Genomic DNA, 22,691 nt, shown 5'->3' with positions numbered 1-22,691 from the left:
TATGATACATTTCATATGGTTATTGTTTTGTTTTTTTTACAATTTGGGCATAATCACACCTTATTCTCTTTAAAATTTTACAGTGTGCACATCCACGTCAGTTTTTGGCACTTTAAGCTCTAAATAATTTTATCTGAAGTACGATTTCTGCTTTTTTACTCTCACTTCCCCTACTTGAATACTATTTACAGTCTTTTCTGTAAATATTTTAAACCTTTCTGACCCAAAACACAAATTATTGTGTATATAGCTTGACCCTAAAATTCAAAAGGAAATGATTATGAATACCAATATAGAAACATAATCCAGGTTATGAACATTAGAACTGCTTTTTATACCACTAACAATTATACCTTAAAATCACTGAAGCACTAAGTTGTTTGAGTTTTTCAGGTGAAAAAGGTATCTTACAATTATGATTTTAAATGCTTTCTGAAAACGTGGATAGAAAAATCCATAGATTAGAGGGTTAAACATGGAATTAAAATAACCAAACCAGACCAGTGCATCAAAAACCTCAAGAGGCGTTGAAAAGTTGAGAAATGGATCACTAACTGTGGTGAGAAAAAAAGGAAGCCAACATAGAAGAAAAACACCCATAACAATACCGAGAGTTTTAGCTGCTTTTCTCTCCCTCTGATCTGATATGTGTTTTTTTGTTTCAACAGATGTAAGTGTAGTGGTCCTGTCAGAAATTAATCTGGCCTGTTTTTTTGCTACATAAAATATTTTGAGGTACAAACAGGTCATTATAGCTCCTGGAATATAAAAGTTAAGAAGTGGAGCAATAACACCCCATTCCTTGTTAAAAATCAAAGCACAATTCCCAACACAAGAGTTTAACATTTGTTCATCCAGACCATCAATGTTAATTTTGGAAAACACAATTCCAAAGCTGAACATGCAAGAAAAAATCCAAATGATGGCGATACAAACGATGACATTTCCATTTGTCACCTTTGCCTTATAACCCAGAGGGTCAGTAATAGCCATGTACCTGTCGATAGAAACCAAACACAGGTGCAGGATAGATGCAACACTTAGAGTCATGTCTAAACTGGAATGGATTTGACATAACAGATCTCCCAAGAACCAGCAGCCTTCCACCCATCTCACCATACTGAAAGGCATGACCAGACAGCCCAACATAAAGTCCACAAAGGCTAAAGACAGGACGATGAAGTTAGTTGGCAAATGGAACTGCTTAAAATGGGAAATTGTGATGATGACCAGCAGATTTCCAAAAACAGTCATAAGGATTGTAGTTAGTGTTAAGAAGTACATGGCCACTCTTATGACAAAGAAACGTGTCGTTTGTAGACAGGAGTCAGGCTCATGTGGGAAGCAGAGAAGCAAAACCTCCACATCAGTGTTGTTCATAAACAGTGTGTCCATCCAAACAAATCCACACGTATCCTTTACAAGGAAAATCCTGCTTAATTATATCAATATCAGCAAATAAATGAACATAAACCAAGACACTTGAAATCTACTTTAGTTTATAAATCACATTAACATCTTACAGGTAGCGTTTGCATATCCTCAAAAAGGAAATAGCAAATAAAAATAAGACATTGCTCTCTGATATCTTATATATATTTTTCTGTTTAAAAAGCAACCAATAGAAATACTTTAATGTGACATCACCATATGAAGGTCACTTTGTTCTTGGTGAAGGGTTGTTTATAATTAGCTAGCAACCCCATTGTTGTTATCAGCTTTCTTGCTGATAATACTTAGTAGTCATTTCAAATCCTAATGCTTTCTGTTAGTTATGAATAAACTAATTTTAAGTCAGTTATTTATGTTGTCATACAGAATTACAAACAAAACCAGATTCAACAAATGTTAAGTCAAACCTATTGTTACACAATACAGAATTACAATCATAAACCAAACAGAAACGGGTACATTTTCTGTGCATGACTGAAGCTTTGTGTCCAGTGCTGAATTTTCAGTGATGTTGTCACAAACTACCTGAGGAGTAAGAAGGTGTTTTAATCTTTTTCCAACATTGTCAGATTGTTTACCTTAATCCTATAGATTTCTAACAAAAGTTGCCTACAATCAGTATAAATATACTGTAAGAATGAATTAAGATTAATTAACCAGTCCAGGAAACATGTAAATGCTGCCATGCTGAACATGTTAAAGCTGTTATGCTCAGTGTTATGTTTTCCTGTTGTGTAAAAAATAAATTCTCATAAAAACAGGCTTAGATGATAGTCTCACTATGAAAACTTTAAGTAAAATTAGAATTTTGAGTATAAATGAGTTATAAGTTATGAGCAGTTACGTGCCAGATTATAAACCGAGAGGATTTGTTTCTGGTACATGTGTCACATGCTGCCACAAAGCCGAGGATATCTTCCCTCATAGTTGCCCACCAGAAATGTTGCTGGACAAGAGACAAGGTGCGGTCTCACCCTAAGGTACATTGGAGCTCCAGTCTGGAGGTGGGTGTGGGCCAGTCAATGATAACCTTGAATTTGGTTGGTTCCATCTGGACCTTGGAGGGAGATATCTTGCTTGGAAAAAATAAGAGATGGACTCCTGATAAAATATACCACTTATTTGTCTTGATCAAAAGTTAATTTTTTAGCAGCCACTATAAAACCTGGCAAACATGATTCATGTGTTCAGGGAGTAAGAAAAGATTAGAATATCATTCATGTAGATGAATGCAGACATGTTAAATGGTTCTTAAGGCATGATTAATAAAGGCTTGGAAAATGACAGGTGCATTAGTTAAACCAAAAGGCACCAACATATATGTACACCGTGTTCCAAATTATTATGCAAATTGGATGTAAGTGTCATAAACATTAAATATTTAGTTTTTAAATCAAACTCATGGATGGTATTGTGTCTCAGGGCTCTTTGGATAACTGAAATGAATCTCAGAGACGTGTAAGCCCAATTAAAGGAAAAGTACTGAATAAGGTTGTTCCACAAGCAGGCCACAGGTTTCAAGCAATATGGAAAAGAAAAAAGGATCTTCCTGCTGCCGAAAAGTGTCAAATATTGCAATGCCTTGGACAAGGTATAAAAACATTAGACATTTCATGAAAACTTAAGCGTGATCATCGTACTGTGAAGACGTTTGTGGCTGATTCAGCGCACAGACAGGTTCATGCAGATAAAGGCAAATTCATCGGATTTAGAGAGCAGCTGCTGAAATGCCATAACAAAGAAGCAAACAGGTATTTGAAGCTTCTGGTGCCACTGGAGTCCTGCGAACCTCAAGGTGTAGGATACTTTAGAGGCTTGCAGTTGTGCAGAAACCTACTATTTAGCCACTCCTAATCAATGTTCACAAGCAGAAACAGTTGCAGTGGGCCCAGGCATACATGAACACTAATTTTTAAACAGTCTCGGTTACTGATGAGTGTCGTGCAACCCTGGATGGTCCAGATGGATGAAGTAGTGGATGGTTGGTGGCTGGCCACCATGTCCCAACAAGGCTGCAAGGAGGTGCCAGAGTCATGTTTTGGGCCGAATCATGGGGAGAGAGCTGGTAGGCCTCTTTAGGGTCCCTGGAGGTGTGAAAATGACCTCTGCAAAGTATATTGACTGACGACTTTCTTCCATAGTACAAAAAGAAGAACCGTGCCTTCCGTAACAAAATCATCTCCATGCACGACAATGCACCGTCTCATGCTGCAAAGAATACCTCTGTGTCATTGGCTGCTATGAGCATAAAAGAAGAGAAACTCATGATGTGGCCACCATCCTCCCCTGACCTCAACCCCATTGAGAACCTTTGGAGAATCCTCAAAAGATCTATGAGGGTGGGAGGCGGTTCGCATCAAAACAGCAGCTCTGGGAGGCTATTCTGACATCCCTCAAAGAAATTCAAGCAGAAACTGTCCAAAAACTCACAAGTTCAATGGACGCAAGAATTGTAAAGGTGATATCAAAGAAGGGGTCCAATGTTAAGATGTAACATGCCCTGTTAGGATGTTTTTGATTGAAATAGCTTTTGATTTTAGTAAATATGACCTCCTAAATCTGCAAATTCAACAAAAGTCCATTTTCAGTTCATTTACTCAACCTATAAAATGTTTTAACTCTGTTGTGCATAATAATTTGGAACAGTGCCCCCTGCAACAGTTCAAAAGCTGTCTATGTGACCTGCTTGGCTGAGTAGAATCAAGCTTTCTCCCTTCGTCAATGCCTCAGGAGTGGGTTTAGTCAACGAGGAGGAACTGTTCTCTTTCAATGTGTGCCCGCTCCCTTGCTGTCTGAAATGATGGTGGTTATCAATGTGGCCGGCCAGATCCATTAAAACTGCTAATTAATCATCTTCCCTGCTTGGTCACACTTTTTTCTCTCTCCCTGTGTTCGGCCTGCACTAACCTCATTATGTGTGTGCGCGCACGCATCATTGTACATCGTGCCCCTTCACACACACCCCTCCTACCTCTCGCCTTCAGACACACACCCCTCCTACCTCTCGCCTTCAGACACACACCCCTCCTACTCTCACATTCACCCCTTCCCCTCTCACCTTCACACACACACACACACACACATGTTTAAAATGATTCTCATGATTCTTTTAAAAGGTAAAAATGAGTCCATTAGTGTGTGCGCATTCGAGTGTCAGAGCTGTTTCCGCACGACTACAGTAGGAGCCATGTCGAATAGCTGCCTGGACCATGGCAGGTCCCATCGTGAACCATGACAAGTCCGTGCACGGTATATTTTTCACATTTGTGAAACAAGCATACACAGAGTTTCGGTTCATTTCCTGGGGCGCATAAGTTCACCGATCGGAAATAGCGCTGTATCCCGGTTTGCTTTCATTATTTGACAAAATCATAACTTTTTGTCGTCAATGTGAGTGCGCTTTAATATAAGTAGAGTCTTATAAACGCTATGGATCTTATATCCTTTTTTATATTTATATATATTTTGCCCATTAATTTGACCACACCTGTGGCCCACCCACTTTTTCTGACGCACACCCAGAGTTTTCTGGTTATGCAAGTGATACACATGATAAAATATAAAGGTTCACTGTGTTAACATTTACTTTGCTTAAATTCGATGCAAATAAGAAACGCCTGTATTTAATACAAATTCTAAATTTGTACTGTAATTTTAGTACTGTGATTGTAAATTAGTTTAACGTGTATTTTATATTAATTTCAGGTAATAAATCTACTACAAATTCAAAGAACACAAAATATAAGATGAAAAAAAAAAACCTACACACGAAGCTTTTCTACTTACACATGATACAATCTAAAGGCTCACTGTGTTATTGTTTACTTTACCTAAATTCGATCCTAATAAGATTTAATCTAATTTAAATTTATACTGTAATTTTAGTACTTTGATTATGATTATGAATGAGCGGTAAAAGCCAACAAACGCACAAACCCAAATGCTGCCATTGTGAGGCGCAGCGGTAGAACTAGAATACCGCTTACGTGTTCAGTATAATATACAGTATATTAATTGAGTTATGTTATTGCATTCAATTATTGAATTTTTTATATGTTGTAAAATCATTTAGAAAGGTATGCAAGATAACTAACACTCTAATCATCAAGAAATTATGCTAATAGTTGTCATTAGGGATATGTTTACATTATAAGCCACATTGCTTATTCCTGCTTTATTGGTCAGATCCGATTTGCTTTATGGTTAACATTCATAATTACAAGTGACTTTTATATGACACTAAAAGGAACTCGTCAGTCCAGTGAAACAGCATGCATGTGCAAATTAAAAAATCTTGGCTTGTGGATCAAAATACATCATACATCACATTAATCTAAAAGTTTTCCGTAAGCAATTTTATTTTCATAGTTTTAGGTATAAACCCTTAAACGTTTCTCACAATAAAAAGTCTATATGACTAGATACAAAAATAGTATAAAGGATTTGAGTTTATGACACAAACCTATAACACTTTCATCATAGACATATTGCTGCTGCTACTTGTAATTACCTAAACAATATATTGTAAATCATATTTTTGTTTTATATTTAGCACTTTAAGGAGTAGATGTAAGTAAACGAGAAATGCTGGATTTTTTGCTGGATTTTTTTTTTTTGTGTAACTTATATCTAAAATAATAATTAGTAAAAGTTATAATATGCTTTGATATGTTATAATTAATTCTATGTTGTAAACAGTAAGTGTTCCAAAACTTAATTGGCAGATTTTTTTTTGTTTGTTTGTTTCTTAAGGAAAGTGTATTAGCATATGAAATTATTTTTTTCCCCTTAAAAATGTAATCATTTATGAAATCATCTACATGTCTAAGTTGTGGATTAAAAAGTGCTTACGTATGTGCATGAATGAGGATAAGAATTCCTTTTAAAAGTTATAAGTCATGTAAAACAGAATTTGGCTTTTAAGTTGCATACACTTTAATATCAGAAGAATTTGGAGAAAATATTTTTAGTGTAAGCATGAGATAAAGTGTTTTCCTGAACCATGGATAAAAAAGACCATATATTATAGGATTTAAAGTTGAATTAATGTAACCTAACCAGACAAAAATATCAAAAAGGACCCCAGGGGTAGCAAAGTTTACATAAGGATCAATGAGAGAGTTGATGTAAAATGGCATCCAGCACAAATTAAATGCACCTACAACAATACCAAGAGTTCTTGCTGCTTTGTTCTCATGTTTTGCTTTTTGTGAAAACTTGGTTATATAATTTTTGCCCTGTTTCACACCATCAACATTTCTTGCATGTTTTTTAGAAATAAGAAATATTTTGGCATATAAAAAACCCATAACAGAGCAAGGCAACATGAAACATATACATGTATCCAAAACAGACCACAGTGCATTGAACAAAATATTGCAGTATCCCAGACAATATGTAGACGCAATGTATTCATCTAAGCCTTTTACGTTTGCTTTTGAAAAAAGGAGGCCGAATGAATACACTGCAGCTGCAATCCAACTTATTGCTACCATAAGCCACACAATTGGTGTAGTTACTCTTGTAGGGTACTGAAGTGGATAACACACAGCTTCATATCGATCAATAGCGATACAAATCAAGTGGAAGACTGATGCAGTTGTAAGGAAGACATCAAAACTAGAATGCCAAAGGCAGAATTCCTGGCCAAAGTACCAGCAACCATCTACAGATCTGATCATGCTGAACGGCATTACAATTACTCCCACAATTAGATCAGCCAGTGCCAGGGACATCACCAAAATGTTTGTAGGTGTGTGAAGTTGTTTAAAATGAGCTATGGAGATGATGACCACAGCATTCCCTAGAATGGTAATACTCATTGCTAATAGCAGGAACAAATATATTGCTGTTTGAGTTGCTGTATGATAGGAGTTTTTTAAACAAGAGGCATTTGAATCCGGAAAACATTTGTCTTTCCAATTTGTTTCTTTTAGTAAAGCTGGATTTAGAACTTCTGACATCTTTTAACTAAGATACAAAAACAAAAATAAAGAGTGCTGCAGGAACAAATAGTTCTTATCAAAATAATTCTTACTGTAACTGATGCAATGAATTATATTCACTTTCTGGCTGAGAAGATAGACCACCTGGGAGATGATGGTCCAATAGGAAAAAAAACAAAACAAAAAAACAAAACTGTAGTTTACTGTACAGGATGCAAATACCACCTTTTTATGAATTAAACTGTCATACTTTACAGACACAAATAAATTAAAAAGAGCAAATTTGAGTTTCAGAAATGCATGACAACTCATCCTGAAGTGTGCTTAGTAGAAGGGTTTGAAACCATATTGGCTTTTTAAAGCAGGAATCAGTAATAAGTATGAGAAGATGAAATGTTGACCTTGTAACCCATACAGAGCTATTGGAATATGATTCTACATGTTAGAGTGAGTGGAAACTGAGATTTAGTTGACCAAAATGTAACCTGATGTTTATAACTTTGTTTTATTTATAGAAAATAAAACAAATAATGTTTGTAATAATGAGACAAGGATCCAAGGTCACTCTTTAAAATTTTTTAGAACTGCAGCAATGTGAATAGTAGAAGAAACAAATAATAATAATAATAATAATAATAATAATAATAATAATGTAACTGCTTCATATAATGGATCAAGATATGGCAATAAAATACATTTTAAGACTGATTTATTGGGCACATTATTAAGTGCCATATCTAAAAGTATTTAAGCAATTGACCATAGTTTGTTAATCCTACATCACTTATTATATTAATCAAGTTGAGCTTCTAGCTGCTAAACATTTAACACATTATCATATTGAGTAATATGTTAACTGCTTTGTGTTAAGTTAGTGTTCTTAATTCACGAGTGCCGAGTATAATGTATCACGCATGCACTTCTTGTTTTGACGCCGAACGTCACAACTGAGCCAATGATTTTTCTCTCTCTTGCGCTTCGGAATTGTGGGTAATCGTCTCCTCTGCTGTTTACTATAACACTGCGACGACGTTTGTGTGTGTGTAAAACATATTTTATTTTGTGTCTTTATGCGTGTGTGTACAGCGCGTGTGTAAAGCAAAAGCAAGTTTCTAGAGGTGGAAAGTAACGAATAACATTTACTCACAATACTATAATTGAGTAGTTTGTTTGGGTATTTCTACTTTTTAAAGTAGTTTTTAAAATCTGTAATTTTACTTTTACTTAAGTATGTTTTGTTTGAAGTATTGTAATTCACTACATTTTAAGTCATATTCGCTACTGAGTAAAACAAATTAAAGAAAATGATAAAACAATAAAAATATTGTGCTTTGTATAAATGCTTTGTTGCGCTTGCGTGTGTGTATCATGTTCTGGTTGCGCGCCCCTCCAGACTTCACTCCAGGTTTTCTGACTGTCCCCACATCGGCATCTACCTGACCTAACACACAGTTGCTTCCACCTTGAGAGTGATGTCATCGACTAGCGCGACCATATATAAACCGGAGAGAGACGCGGGAAAGAGAAAAGAGATTGTGATTTTGGCGTTTTGATATTTGGTTGTGTATTCTGGTTTTGACTTTTTGCCTCCCCTTGACTTGGGGTTGGTCTTTGCATATATTTGTAGATAATTTTACTGTATGTTTGTGCACTCACTAGTAGTAAGGGCGTGGCTGCCATTTATTTTGGGAAGTGGGAATTTATTCACTGTTTTTGGTTTAGTCTATTTCTGTTTTTTTTCTCTTTTCTTTTGCAGGTAATCTAGCCACTAAATATAAATACCATTTGGTTTATTATTTTAGCCTGGGTCCACCCTGAAACTGATTCTCCTCCTGTTGTGTGTGTGTGTGTGTATGTGTGTGTGTGTGTATTTCTTTTTGTATATACAAACCTCATTATTTCAACAGTTAATGATTGGATCTAGTTCTTTCTGCCATATACCGCCATTTTCATTCAGTTTAAAATAGAACCCTGAACCATTCTTTTGCTGTATGGCCCAACTCTAGACTGGGACGTAACACTATATTTAAGTGACCACTTTGATTTTCAAGCACAAAAAAGACAACACAAACACTCTTAGGGGTCTGTGTGTGTGTGTGTGTGTGTGTGTGTGCGCGCAGCACGGTGTCCAGTCACACACACACACACACACACACACACACACACACACACACACACACACTTTCTCTTTGCTGTACACAGAAACACTGCTCTGTCACAATTCTTTTCAAGGGTAAAGTGCAGGTTAATTTGTTTTATTTTATTAACAATTATTAATTAAATTACATTTATTTTATTACATTACAGCAGTGTTTCCATTAGTGTGTCGCTCAATCGAGTGTGATTAGAGAGATTTCTTGTTTATCTTTCCGATAGCATTTTCGTTGTGCGCACACAATGTGTGAAAAGAGTGGAGGAAGGATAAGTGTGTAAGACGAGAAGGGGGTGTCACGAGCAGGGCTGAATAAGAGTAAACCCAATAGCAGACAGTTTTTCTAAGAGGTTTTACTAAAATTTAGGAATGTTTAGTGTATTGGTGCAGTCTGAGTAGTGGTGCATGTGTGTGTGTGCTTAGTGACTGAAGGACTGGAAAAGCCTCTAGTGACAAGAGAGGAGGCAGGGCTATGACGTGAGGGAATCTCCACAATCCCGGAAGTAGAATGCGGGAATCCTCTCAGCTTGGATAGAAGTGGATGGAAGGCAGAAAGCACCGGTTTAATTCTTCTCTGTGAGAATGAAGGTTGGCGCGCAGCACGAGCGCTCTCCTAAGGTCCGCGAACATGGAAGTGCCTGTATCGCAGGATGAAAGCCGGCTTGCGAAGAAGGAGAACTGAAGGATGAGAAGAGTCGTTTTTACTAGGCAGGGGTCGGTATCCAGAAATCCAGCAGCGAGGACGAGCGAATCCAAATCGTAAGTACTTTATCCGAAGTCCAGAGAGATTGCAAGGTCATGCACGTAGTGATAAACACAGACAGACTATCCAATGCTAGGCACGAGACAGAATCCAGAAAACGGGCAAGGTTGAACACAAAAATAGAGCAATAGGAGAAAACGCTGGTGAAACGGGACAAAAGGCACGCAAGTAAGATACATCAGCGATGAGTGGAACTTGCGGCGTCCTTTTAAAGCTAAGAGTAGAATGCCAGGATTAGTAACAGGTGCACTTAGGTAATCAGCTTGGGGAGCGTGAAAAACCTTGGGTGGAGTTATGACCTGGATGTACTGGGTTGGTTGCGCAGGCTCGTGACAGTAAACCCCCCAACCCCCCCTAATAAACCTTGGAGAGATCTTGCGGGAGTGTCGTATTGTGGATGTTGTGGGTGGCGAGCATAACTCTCTGTCCAACACGGTAGGTAGGGGCTGTAGAACGGTGGTGATCAGCCTGATGCTTGAATGGGATATTGAATTGCGAAGCCTAGCTCTCACCCGCAGCCAGGTCCTCTTGCAACGACACAAGCTTGGGCAGGGGGAACTGCCACCTCCATCTCTTGGAATGGAAATAAGAAAGGCTGGTAGCCTAGACAACACTGGAATGGGGAGAGATCTGTAGATGCTGTGGGTAGGGAATTGTGTGCATACTCTACCCATGGAAGCATTCGGGCTGACCTGAGACAGGACTCCAGACAAAAAGGACTCCATTCTTGAATAGTTTTTATGGCCCAGTCAATAAGGGGCGTCAGAAAACCAAGGGCGAATGGGCGTTCCTCATGATCAGGAAGGACGTCTCTTCGGTGTGGTTACCAGAAATCTGTAGGGTTATCGAAGCCATACACTGAGTAATTACTGGCAGAGGGGTTCCATCGAGAGCCTGAATGGCTAACGGGTTGTCCAAGGTCTGCGTTGGGAGGTTAAGTTCCTGAACCTTTAAGCCGTAAATTTGGTTCTGTTTTGATTTAATCAATTAAAGCAGAGATTGTGTGAGATCTACCTTGCGCTACAATAAGGGCTGGGTGGAGCGGACGTGGGATAAGGAAATGGTTAGTGGCTGGACCCTCCAGATCCGCTAGGTTCACCGGAGGGGCTTTGCTTTTAACGGGCACTGGGGATGATAGTGGCAGTTTCCTGGCCACAATAGAGACAGGAACCTGATTGGATTCTTCGTTGACATTCCTCTGGAGAGATCCAGGCCCAATCCACTTGCATGGGTTCTGGGTCTGACCTGGGGCTTGGCGATGAGACTGGGTTGGAAGGATGTAGGGGTGGAGCCAAGGGTCTGGAACCAGAGGTGGGCTGAGGAGCCTAAGGACGGCGTCTCTGTGTTAGACGTGCGTCCACATGCCCTGATAAATCCATGAGACCGTTTAGATTACTGGGAAGTTCCTGTCTGATCAGGTGGCCCTTAACATCCTCAGATAGACCATGGAGGAAGGCATCATAAAGTGCTTGGGCATCCCAGTTTGTAGATGCAGCCAGCGTACAGAACTTTATTGTATAATTATAGGCAGAACGAGAACCTTAATTAAGCTCCAGTAGATGTCTAGCTGCCTCTTTGCCTGAATGGGAGCGGTCAAACACCCTTTTCATCTTCTCCGTGAATGATTTAAAAGAGGAGCAGCATGGATCGTTAACATCCCACACCGCAGTTCCCTAGTCACGTGCTCGGTCAGTGAGGAGCGTGATCACATAAGCCACTTTTGAGCATTCTGTGGGGAAGAGGGACACTTGAAGCTCCAACAACAAAGAGCATTGGGAAAGGAAGGAGCAAGTTCACCGCATGGTTGTGGGTTCGGAAGCCATGGTTCATGACATGGGGTTTGCATCCGAGCAGAAGGTGGTTAATTAAGAGTTGCTGAAGTTGAGTGGTGATGGAAGAAAGAGACTGGGTCACTTGCTGGATGCTTTGTTGGTGAGAGCCCAGCAGTGCCCAAAAAATCTTCTTTTTAAAAGAATTTCATTTATTTTTGTGAAGCTGCTTTGAGACAATGATCATTGTTAAAAGCGCTATATAAATAAAATTTTTGCCAGTGTCTTAAAAGAAAATGAAGATAACTATGCTAAATATTACCAGTTTGTAAGATGTTCTTGTACTTTACTCCTACTTGTTCCCATGTTTGTATGGGTCCACTGACTGCTGGCTCTGACATTAAAGATGACAAAAAGAGCAATTAATACAACTAGGATTTGATTATATATATATCAAATCCTAGTTGTATTAATTGCTCTTTTTGTCATTTTTAATCTTTAATGTCATATATATATATATATATATATATATATATATATATATATATATATATATATATATATATAAAGAGAGAGAGAGAGAGAGAGAGAGAGAGATAGATATACGTATATACACATCAATGTTACTACTGTCAATGCATATCGCGTTTTAAACCCATGCACGAACGCGCAATAATCCTAGACAACTCAATCCAGCTATACTAATCATCAACAACAGGTGAGCTTGAAGAACCAAATTAGCCACATCATAATTAGCACAATGATCTCATCTTAGATGTGTCAATTCATCTCGGATGTGTCAAGCAACGTATGAAGAACGAACACCAGATTAATTTGTTTTATTTTTACTTTATATTTCGTGTTAATTATTTTTATGTATTAATTTTTGGGGGACTTTTTTTGGAACAAATAATTTGAGTTTTCGTTTTTCCTTTGGAGTAAAATGGTTTATGAGTGTTTTGGAATACGAGCCTGCTTCCGGAACGAATTATATTCGTAATACAAGGTTCCACTGTATATATAATTGGAACTAAAACAGTGATGGTCTCTACATGCAAAGTAATAGTGATACCACAAATACAGAAACTGAACCATAGTAAATGTTAAATAACATATTTAATAAAATACTCTGGAGGACTTGCCAAGGACAGACAAAAAGGAAATTTTCAACCTTATCTTTATGTTAGCAATCTGAATATATGTCATAGGTAGCAATCATGCCATTTTGTTAGCAATCTTAAAATGCCATAGGTAAGGTAACTGTTTGTGTCCCAATAGGTCAAAATGTTGCCAACAAAGAATGAAGATTAAGTAGTATGCAGATTAAATGTCTGATCACATTTTAAGCATGACCTAATTGTAGACCAGTCAACCACAATTACACACCCAACCCTGGTGCAATCAATTAATAATGTCGTTTCTGTGCAAGCATCTAACAAAGGCACCACTTATCACCTCTCATCGTAAGTGATGGAAAATCCACACAAATTATAATAAGTATAAAAAGCTGTAGAGTTTAAAGTAGAACATTAGCTGCACGGTTGACTTTACAGTAAGAAAAATAAATTATCAAACTTGTGTTTACTGCTGAAACTTATTTCATATGAATAAATGTTTGTACTCATAGAAACTTAAGGGTTCTCAGGAAAAATAAAGAAATAAAAGAAATGGATTGAACGATAAGTTAGTTTATTTATATACATTTTAGTAATATGGATCAATAAACAAATCACTACAGCTATTATTACTAAGTTGCATAAACCTTTATGTTTGATGAATGTGGGGCAAATATTTTTAGTGTAACAATGAGATACAGTGTTTTTCTGAACCATGGATAGAAAAGTCCATATATAATGGGGTTTAAAGCTGAATTAAAGTAACCCAACCAGACAAAAACATCAAAAAGTATTTGTGGAGTGGAAAACGTGATATAAGGATCAAGTAGTGAGGTGATAAAAAATGGCATCCAGCAACAAATGAAAGTTCCTACAACAATACCAAGTGTTTTTGCTGCTTTGTTTTCATGTTTTACTCTTTGTGAAAACTTGGCTAAGTTCATGTCACTCCTGCCCTGCTTCACACCCTCCATTTTCCGTTTATGTTTCTTTGAAATTAAAAATATTTGTGCATACAGACAAAACATGGCAGAGCATGGTAAAAAGAAACATATGCATGCATCCAATGCTGCCCATAGTGCATTAAACAAAAGTCCACAATACCCCAGGCAATGTATAGATACAATGTATTCAGATAAATTTTCCACATTTGCTTTTGAACACAGAAGACCATAAGAGTACACTGCAGCTGCAGTCCAACTTATAGCTACCATAAGCCATGCAGCAGGTATTGTTACTCTTGTAGGGTACTGAAGTGGATAACACACCGCTTCATAACGATCTGTAGCAATAGAAATCAGATGGAAGATTGATGCAGTTGTGAGGAACATGTCAAAACTAGAGTGTAAAAAACAGAATTCTTGACTGTAGTACCAGCATCCTTCCACAGACCTGATCATGCTGAACGGCATGACTGTAATTCCCAGAAGCAGATCCACCAGTGCCAGAGACATCACCAAAATGTTTGTTGGTGTGTGAAGTTGTTTAAAATGAGCTATGGAGATAATGACAACAGAGTTCCCTAGAATTGTCAAAGTCATTGCAAACACCAGTATAAAATATAACACTGTTTTAGTTGCTATGTTGTAATAGGCTTTCACACAAGAAACATTTGATTCAGGAAAACAGTATGTTGTCAAACCCACATCTTTTGGTAAAGTTGAGTTTAGTACTTCTGGCATCATTTAAATTGAATCTGTTGAGAGCATTTGGACATACAGTTTTAAACAGGGATGAATAAAATTATCCTTACCAACCCATAGAAGTGCTTAAAGTTATATTGCCTTTATAGACCAACTGGGAAATTATAGTCCAATAGGAATGAAGTTGGTTCCACCTATGAGCCTTTTGCTTCCAAGTAGAAATAAAATTGCTATGTAAACACATCAGTTACCTTATTACTGGACAAATATTTATGTAGATATTTAGCAATGTCAAAAGTATCACTGATGAGCAATAAATTGTTTATACTGCTACTCAAAAAAAAATGTTTTATTGTTATAAAGGACTTTGGGTCACACAGCAGTTTTTGACCTGCTGGATATCATTTAATTTATCGTGTAAGGCAAGTTACATGGAGGGCATGATTTTAGGGGAATTTAGATTGATTTAGAATTAGACAGCAAGGCATACTGTACACTATGTGAAACCCATGATTTAGGAATTTACCTTTACAATGCAGGAGGTTACGCCACTGAAAAGAGCCATTCTTGAAGCCCAGTGGCTGGCCCTTGCCATTCAATTCCACATTGCTTTCTATAGACATCCTAAAAATAGTGACAGCCAAAGTTGGAATGGGTAGGGATAGAATCAAAAGCTTTCATCTGCATAGTAGCGGTCACAATGGAGGAATCTTAAAGGAGGGCATGGAATAACATCTGAGCCACACACAGACATCGAATTGTACTTTGTGTGTATGACAGATCACACGCAGGAAGGCTTTAGCCAATTGATTGTCCTTAGTAGTTTCACAAGCTGAAGTGCTACTTTTAAAGCACAGAATATACTGGTTTGTGATTTATGGATGCAGTGAAAGCGAACATGAAGTTAGTTGGTGTGAGAAAAGAGAATGCAGAGGATAGGGTTAGATGGAGGCAGATGATTCGCTGTGGCGACCCCTGAAAGGGAACAGCCGAAAGACAAAGAAGAAAAATAATATACTGGCTTGTATACTGATTAAAAGTATACATGTTGAGTCTAATAAGAGACAAATATTTTAGGAGTAATAACAAAAATAACAAAAATAAAAAAATAGCCTTTTTAGCATGAAGCAAAAGAATTTTGCACAGTATTTTAATCCTCTTAATGAAAGCAATAAACATAATGTAGCTATTATCATACAGTAACTTTGTTAACAAAGAGATTCTCTAAACTAAAAAGAGGGTACTTTGGCTTTAAATAAGCAAATAATTAAGAGTGCTTAATTTAAAAATTGCTGCAGTGATTAGATAGATAGATAGATAGATAGATAGATAGATAGATAGATAGATAGATAGATAGATAGATAGATTCATTCATTCATTCATTTATTCATTCAATTATTCATTATTGGTCCCAGAGGAAATTCCAGATGTGATTACTACACAATAAACAATTACTTTGACCCTTACTAATATAGTGAATATTTTCTCATTTCTTAAGCAGCTCTGTCAAAAGATAAATCCCATGATCCTGCAAAACATTAGAACGGACAAAATGTTGTCCTGCATCAAGAAAAACAACTGAGGAGTTGCTTGTAATTCCTGGAATTGGGTTAATAACTGTCCAATTTGTCAGTAAACCTGGACAGATAGTGCTGGACCATCAACTTTACTGAAGAAATGTGGTCAAAGGGGGAAAAAAAGCGATTGGGACTGAACAGCTGTGTGGCCATAGGACAACCACGTGTTAATTAGACAAAAAATCAGTTTGGACTTTGGAGCAATGAAAAAAATCTACAACTTTTGAAGGCAGCGATCTGTCTGATGTTCTATTATGACTAAGAATATAAATACATTGTATGTTTATGGTCAGTGTCAATCTACATAGATTATATGTCATACAACATTTTTTTTAAAAGTATTTTAATCCCAGATACATTTTTACAAATTCAAGCATTTACGTTTTTTTCCCCCTGGAGATATTTTTTGCTTGTCAGATAAATTTTAAGTCATGGATGAGTTGCTGTCATGATGTATAAACTTTGATGTCAGAGGACTGAGGAGCAAATATTTTTAGTGTAACAATGAGTGATAGTGTTTTTCTAAACCAAGGGTAGAAAAGGCCATATATAATGGGGTTTAAGGTTGAATTAATGTAACCCAACCAGACAAAGACATCAGAAAGTACTAAAGGGGTAGCAAAGTTAATGAAGGGATCGAGTACAGATGTGACAAAAAATGGCATCCAGCAACAAATAAAGGCTCCTACAACAATACCAAGAGTTTTTGCTGCTTTGTTCTCATGTTTCATTTTTTGTGAAAACCTTGTTAAATTCTTCTCATTTTTGCCCTGCTTTACATCCTCAATTTTTCTTGCATGTTTCTTTGAAATGAAAAATATTTTTGCATACAGACAAAACATAACACAGCATGGTAAAAAGAAACATATGCATGCATCCATTGATGCCCATAGTTCATTAAACAAAAGTTCACAATACCCCAGACAACTTACGGATGCAATATAATCATCTAATTGTTCCAAATTTGCTTTTGAACATAGGAGCGTATAAGAGTACACGACAGAGGCAATCCAACTCATAACTGCCATAAACCATGCGACAGATTTAGTCACTCTTGTAGGGTACTGAAGTGGATAACACACGGCTTGATATCGATCAATTGCAATAGAAATTAGATGGAAGATTGATGCACCAGTGAGACACATGTCAAAACTTGAGTGTAAAAAGCACAATTCTTCACCGTGATACCAGCAGCCATCCACAGACCTGACCATGCTAAGCGGCATGACTGTGATTCCCAGAAGCAGATCCACCAGTGCCAGAGACATCACTAAAATGTTTGTAGGTGTGTGAAGTTGTTTAAAATGAGCTATGGAGATAATGACAACAGAGTTCCCTAGAATTGTAATGGCCATCGCACACACCAGTAAAAAATATAACACTGTTTTAGTTGTCATACAGTACGAAGCTTTGAAACAAGAAACATTCGATTCAGGAAAACAGTATTCTTCCAAAGATACATTTGGAGTTTCTGGCATCGTTTAACACAAATCTGTTGTGAGCATCTGGAAAAAAGTGGGCCTGTCCTTGACATGCAGTCTATAGAAGTGATGAATGAAATAGTTCTTACTTTCCCACGGAAGTATTGAAAGTTATATGTGCTTTGCAGTCAATAAACAGGGCCACATGAGAGATGATAGGCCAATAGGAACAAAGTTACATTCACTTTTGAATAAAGTGGAAATACAACTGTCATGCAAAGATCTATCTGAATAACAAGCATATTTTTTAAGTATCAAAAACAACACTTTTACTCTACAGACGGATGGGTCTCTTAGTAGCCATGTCCAGGAGTGTTTAACATCTTTTGGAAGCTATAAATTGTTTGTACAGCTAGTTTAATAATTGTGACATAATTATTTGACACTGATCAATCATAACATCAAAACCATCTGCTTAATATTGTTTAGGTCATTTCTTTGCCACCAAAAGAGCTCCGACACTTCAACTCGACAAAACCAAGTCAGTACCGTGGACTCTCTCTCATGTTCCTCAAACCATTTCTAAACAATATTTGCACTGTGTCATGGTGGATTATCCTGCTAAAACAGGCCACTGCCATTAGGGAATATTGTGACATACATTAGGAAATGCATGTGTTATTTGTGTTTTATTTGTCTAAAACAATGTTTATTTAGGTGCTACTGTATGTGTCGAAGTAAGCTACACATAAATGGCAGAAGCCAGGGTTTTCCAGTAAAGCATGGCTAAAAACGATCCAATACCCAGTATTACTCATATATGGTAAAATGTATATACATGGTTAAGTAAATAAATAATTTACTCATATATGGATGAATCTCCATGCAACCAAGAAGGTTTTTATTTACATTACATATAGTCCTATATCATGTATGTGGCTCTGGCTCAGTCAGCGCTTGCTTGGCAGCAGGTATGGTTCTTTTCTTGTAATTGCAGAGGTCAAGGGCTCCTACTCTCTCTAGCCAGCATTCACTTTTTCATGTACAGTTGCTGTTCTGTGCAATCACATCAAACATGCTAGCTGTTGCTCCATAGATTCACTGTTAAACCTTAGGTGACCCTGGGCCTTACACAAAAGACCCACGCCCTGTTGGTTCCCCCTGTTTTACCTTCGTTGATCATTTGTGTTTCCCATAACTTCAAGCAATTATCGAATGCTATTCCTGTACCCTTGTAAAAAGTTGTTCAGATCTTTATCATTGTTTATTTGCCCTGCTTACAACACATAAACCTCGAGTTCACATGCTCCCTAATATGTCCCACCACATGCCATGTGACATTGATGCTAAAATAAAACTCAAATTTAGCTTTTTAAGTTACAACTAATATGGAGTTATGTGGTGTTCTCCAGCTTTAGGTTGAAAGCTTGTTGCATTGCTAAGGATCTCACTATAAAAAAAAAAATAATAATAAAATAAAATAAAATAAAATCACTCAAACATAGGGTTTGGACACTGCAACATTACTCTACAGTTCATTCTGTGTGTTTTTTGATTTTTACTTTATCCATGCTAGCAGTCAGGTGCCCATAGCCTATTTGTGTTTTTTGTTGTTTCTGTTTTTTTTTTGTGTGTTTTATATATATATATATATATATATATATATATATATATATATATATACAGTGGTGTGAAAAACTATTTGCCCCCTTCCTGATTTTTTATTCTTTTGCATGTTTGTCACACAAAATGTTTCTGATCATCAAACACATTTAACTATTAGTCAAAGATAACACAAGTAAACACAAAATGCAGTTTTTAAATGATGGTTTTTATTATTTAGGGAGAAAAAAAATCCAAACCTACGTGGCCCTGTGTGAAAAAGTAATTGCCCCCTGAACCTAATAACTGGCTGGGCCAACCTTAGCAGCAATAACTGCAATCAAGCGTTTGCGATAACTTGCAACAAGTCTTTTACAGCGCTCTGGAGGAATTTTGGCCCACTCATCTTTGCAGAATTGTTGTAATTCAGCTTTATTTGAGGGTTTTCTAGCATAAACCGCCTTTTTAAGGTCATGCCACAACATCTCAATAGGATTCAGGTCAGGACTTTGACTAGGCCACTCCAAAGTCTTCATTTTGTTTTTCTTCAGCCATTCAGAGGTGGATTTGCTGGTGTGTTTTGGGTCATTGTCCTGCTGCAGCACCCAAGATCGCTTCAGCTTGAGTTGACGAACAGATGGCCGGACATTCTCCTTCAGGATTTTTTGGTAGACAATAGAATTCATGGTTCCATCTATCACAGCAAGCCTTCCAGGTCCTGAAGCAGCAAAACAACCCCAGACCATCACACTACCACTAACATATTTTACTGTTGGTATGATGTTCTTTTTCTGAAATGCTGTGTTACTTTTACGCCAGATGTAACGGGACACGCACCTTCCAAAAAGATCAACTTTTGTCTCGTCGGTCCACAAGGTATTATCCCAAAAGTCTTGGCAATCATTGAGATGTTTTTTAGCAAAATTGAGACGAGCCTTAATGTTCTTTTTGCTTAAAAGTGGTTTGCGCCTTGGAAATCTGCCATGCAGGCCGTTTTTGCCCAGTCTCTTTCTTATGGTGGAGTCGTGAACACTGACCTTAATTGAGGCAAGTGAGGCCTGCAGTTCTTTAGATGTTGTCCTGGTGTCTTTTGTGGCCTCTCGGATGAGTTGTCTCTGGGCTCTTGGGGTAATTTTGGTCGGCCGGCCACTCCTGGGAAGGTTCACCACTGTTCCATGTTTTTGCCATTTGTGGATAATGGCTCTCACTGTGGTTCGCTGGAGTCCCAAAGCTTTAGAAATGGCTTTATAACCTTTACCAGACTGATAGATCTCAATTACTTTTGTTCTCATTTGTTCCTGAATTTCTTTGGATCTTGGCATGATGGCTAGCTTTTGAGGTGCTTTTGGTCTACTTCTCTGTGTCAGGTAGCTCCTATTTAAAGGATTTCTTGATTGAAACAGGTGTGGCAGTAATCAGGCCTGGGGGTGACTACAGAAATTAAACTCAGGTCTGATAAACCACAGTTAAGTTATTTTTTAACAAGGGGGGCAATCACTTTTTCACACAGGGCCATGAAGATTTGGAGTTTTTTTTTCTCCCTTAATAACGTAAACCTTCATTTAAAAACTGTATATTTGTGTTCAATTATGTTATCTTTGACTAATAGTTAACGGTTTTTGATGAGCAGAAACATTTAAGTGTGACAAACATGCAAAAGAATAAGAAATCAGGAAGGGGGCAAATAGTTTTTCACACCACTGTATATATATATATATATATAAATTTCTAATGACACAAGCGTGCATAAACACAATAACAGAGTGCTTTCTGACATACAGTATAGAGAGACTCTGGAAACTAGATTTTTAACAAGGAACCTGTCATGACACTTGCTTTTGCTTTATGCGCACACACATGGTCACAGTGTTATACAGTAATAAACAGTACACACACATGGATGTTGACTATATGAGTGAAGCACATGCACCAACACCACAAACAGTATAATAAAAATATTGGGCATGTTCAGCAGACATGACTTAGCAGGTCAAGGTCTTTGTTGGAAATCTCATATGGTTTGATCTTATATATAGTATCGTTTTACCGCCGGAAAAGATGTTGGAGAGACGAGTGAGCTTAATCGCTGCCCAATGCAATGGCTGGGAGTACTTTATTTTGCACACAGCATGTATAGCATGATCAGCACATTCACACGAGAACCTACATCCAATTTAGCCTTAGCATAAACTGGAGCACACTCACACTGATTCAACAGGTCACCCACACTCCACACACAAACATGGCCGAAGCCCCCAACCCAAACAACCATCCCCAATAGGGTGAACACATTGCAAACCCCCCGCAATGCATGATGGTCGTCAGCTGCCGCCCCGCCTATGCCACTATATATATATATATATATATATATATATATATATATAAAATACTTATTCAACACTTGTTCAATGTGTGAATTTAACCATTTATCTAGGTGTTTATTACATCCATCGTGATTGTTGTAACTATCTTACACGTTTCTCATGTCTTTCCTATATGCAAAACTGGATATTATACAACTATATGGATATATCTAAAGCTAGATATGCTGCTAGATTACTTACACATAAGAAATCTGCCCATATCATGTAAGGCAGCAATTACAATTACACTAACAGCTATTATACTGTAGCATTCCCTTTAATATCTTATTAAAGCAATCTATAGTTTACTTTTTTTCTTAACATCCCTTTACCTAAATGATTTAGTTGGATTAGACTCCCTATCTGGTTCTAGAAATATCAAAGATTAGTAAGAGGTTTACACTATATATATAGACACTACTTTATATTATTCAGATTTAATTTAGTAAGGTACATGTTGTCCTACAAAAGGTCATTGGTATTAAACACCCCAGGTTGAATGTTTAAAACCCAAACAACAGATGACACACGGCCTACCACCCAGATACTTTTAGTAGAAAAACACATTATGTAGGAATCACCAATAACTAACTTCCAAAGTATATTTAATTTTTTAATTAGTATTACCATTATGAACATAGGTGAGCCTGCTCACACTGTCCTTAGATTTTCACTTTAATTTAACCACTGATAGTAACAAATAAAGGGTTTTAAAAATTCAATAAAGCTGTGTTATATAAACATGCATCCAGATTTTGATAGTTAACAAATCCACAAAGACTTAAACAAACTGTGATACATACATGCCTTCCTGCATGTCAACACTTCTAGTATTTTAAGTATTTTATTTGTTTTTAAGACATATTTTTATGCAGGTGACTAAAGGCCT

General features: G+C 37.2%; 4 protein-coding genes across 4 annotated transcripts; all 4 read right to left on the bottom strand.

Moving 5' to 3' along the window:
- Positions 1-360: 360 nt before the first annotated feature.
- Positions 361-1,395, bottom strand: LOC128514579 (trace amine-associated receptor 4-like). The gene has a single exon (XM_053488399.1). The coding sequence runs from the start codon at positions 1,393-1,395 to the stop codon at positions 361-363; it is 1,035 nt and encodes a 344-aa protein (XP_053344374.1).
- A 4,976-nt stretch (positions 1,396-6,371) lies between these two features.
- On the bottom strand, positions 6,372-7,415 carry LOC128512989 (trace amine-associated receptor 13c-like). Its single transcript, XM_053486568.1, has one exon. It carries the CDS (start codon positions 7,413-7,415, stop codon positions 6,372-6,374), a length of 1,044 nt encoding a protein of 347 aa, XP_053342543.1.
- A 6,413-nt stretch (positions 7,416-13,828) lies between these two features.
- LOC128513061 (trace amine-associated receptor 13c-like) lies at positions 13,829-14,878 on the bottom strand. Its single transcript, XM_053486681.1, has one exon. The coding sequence runs from the start codon at positions 14,876-14,878 to the stop codon at positions 13,829-13,831; it is 1,050 nt and encodes a 349-aa protein (XP_053342656.1).
- A 1,984-nt stretch (positions 14,879-16,862) lies between these two features.
- On the bottom strand, positions 16,863-17,894 carry LOC128514483 (trace amine-associated receptor 13c-like). The gene has a single exon (XM_053488361.1). It carries the CDS (start codon positions 17,892-17,894, stop codon positions 16,863-16,865), a length of 1,032 nt encoding a protein of 343 aa, XP_053344336.1.
- Between the last annotated feature and the right edge of the window lie 4,797 nt (positions 17,895-22,691).

Source organism: Clarias gariepinus, chromosome 2, assembly GCF_024256425.1.
Source record: "Clarias gariepinus isolate MV-2021 ecotype Netherlands chromosome 2, CGAR_prim_01v2, whole genome shotgun sequence".
NCBI lineage: Eukaryota > Metazoa > Chordata > Actinopteri > Siluriformes > Clariidae > Clarias > Clarias gariepinus.
This window is presented reverse-complemented; position numbering and strand designations above follow the sequence as displayed.

What these genes read in the sequence shown, in the direction of transcription:
- LOC128514483 (XM_053488361.1), bottom strand. Translation starts at nt 17,894, where the DNA reads ATGCCAGAAACTCCAAATGTATCTTTGGAAGAATACTGTTTTCCTGAA.
- LOC128513061 (XM_053486681.1), bottom strand. Translation starts at nt 14,878, where the DNA reads ATGCCAGAAGTACTAAACTCAACTTTACCAAAAGATGTGGGTTTGACA.
- LOC128514579 (XM_053488399.1), bottom strand. Translation starts at nt 1,395, where the DNA reads ATGGACACACTGTTTATGAACAACACTGATGTGGAGGTTTTGCTTCTC.
- LOC128512989 (XM_053486568.1), bottom strand. Translation starts at nt 7,415, where the DNA reads ATGTCAGAAGTTCTAAATCCAGCTTTACTAAAAGAAACAAATTGGAAA.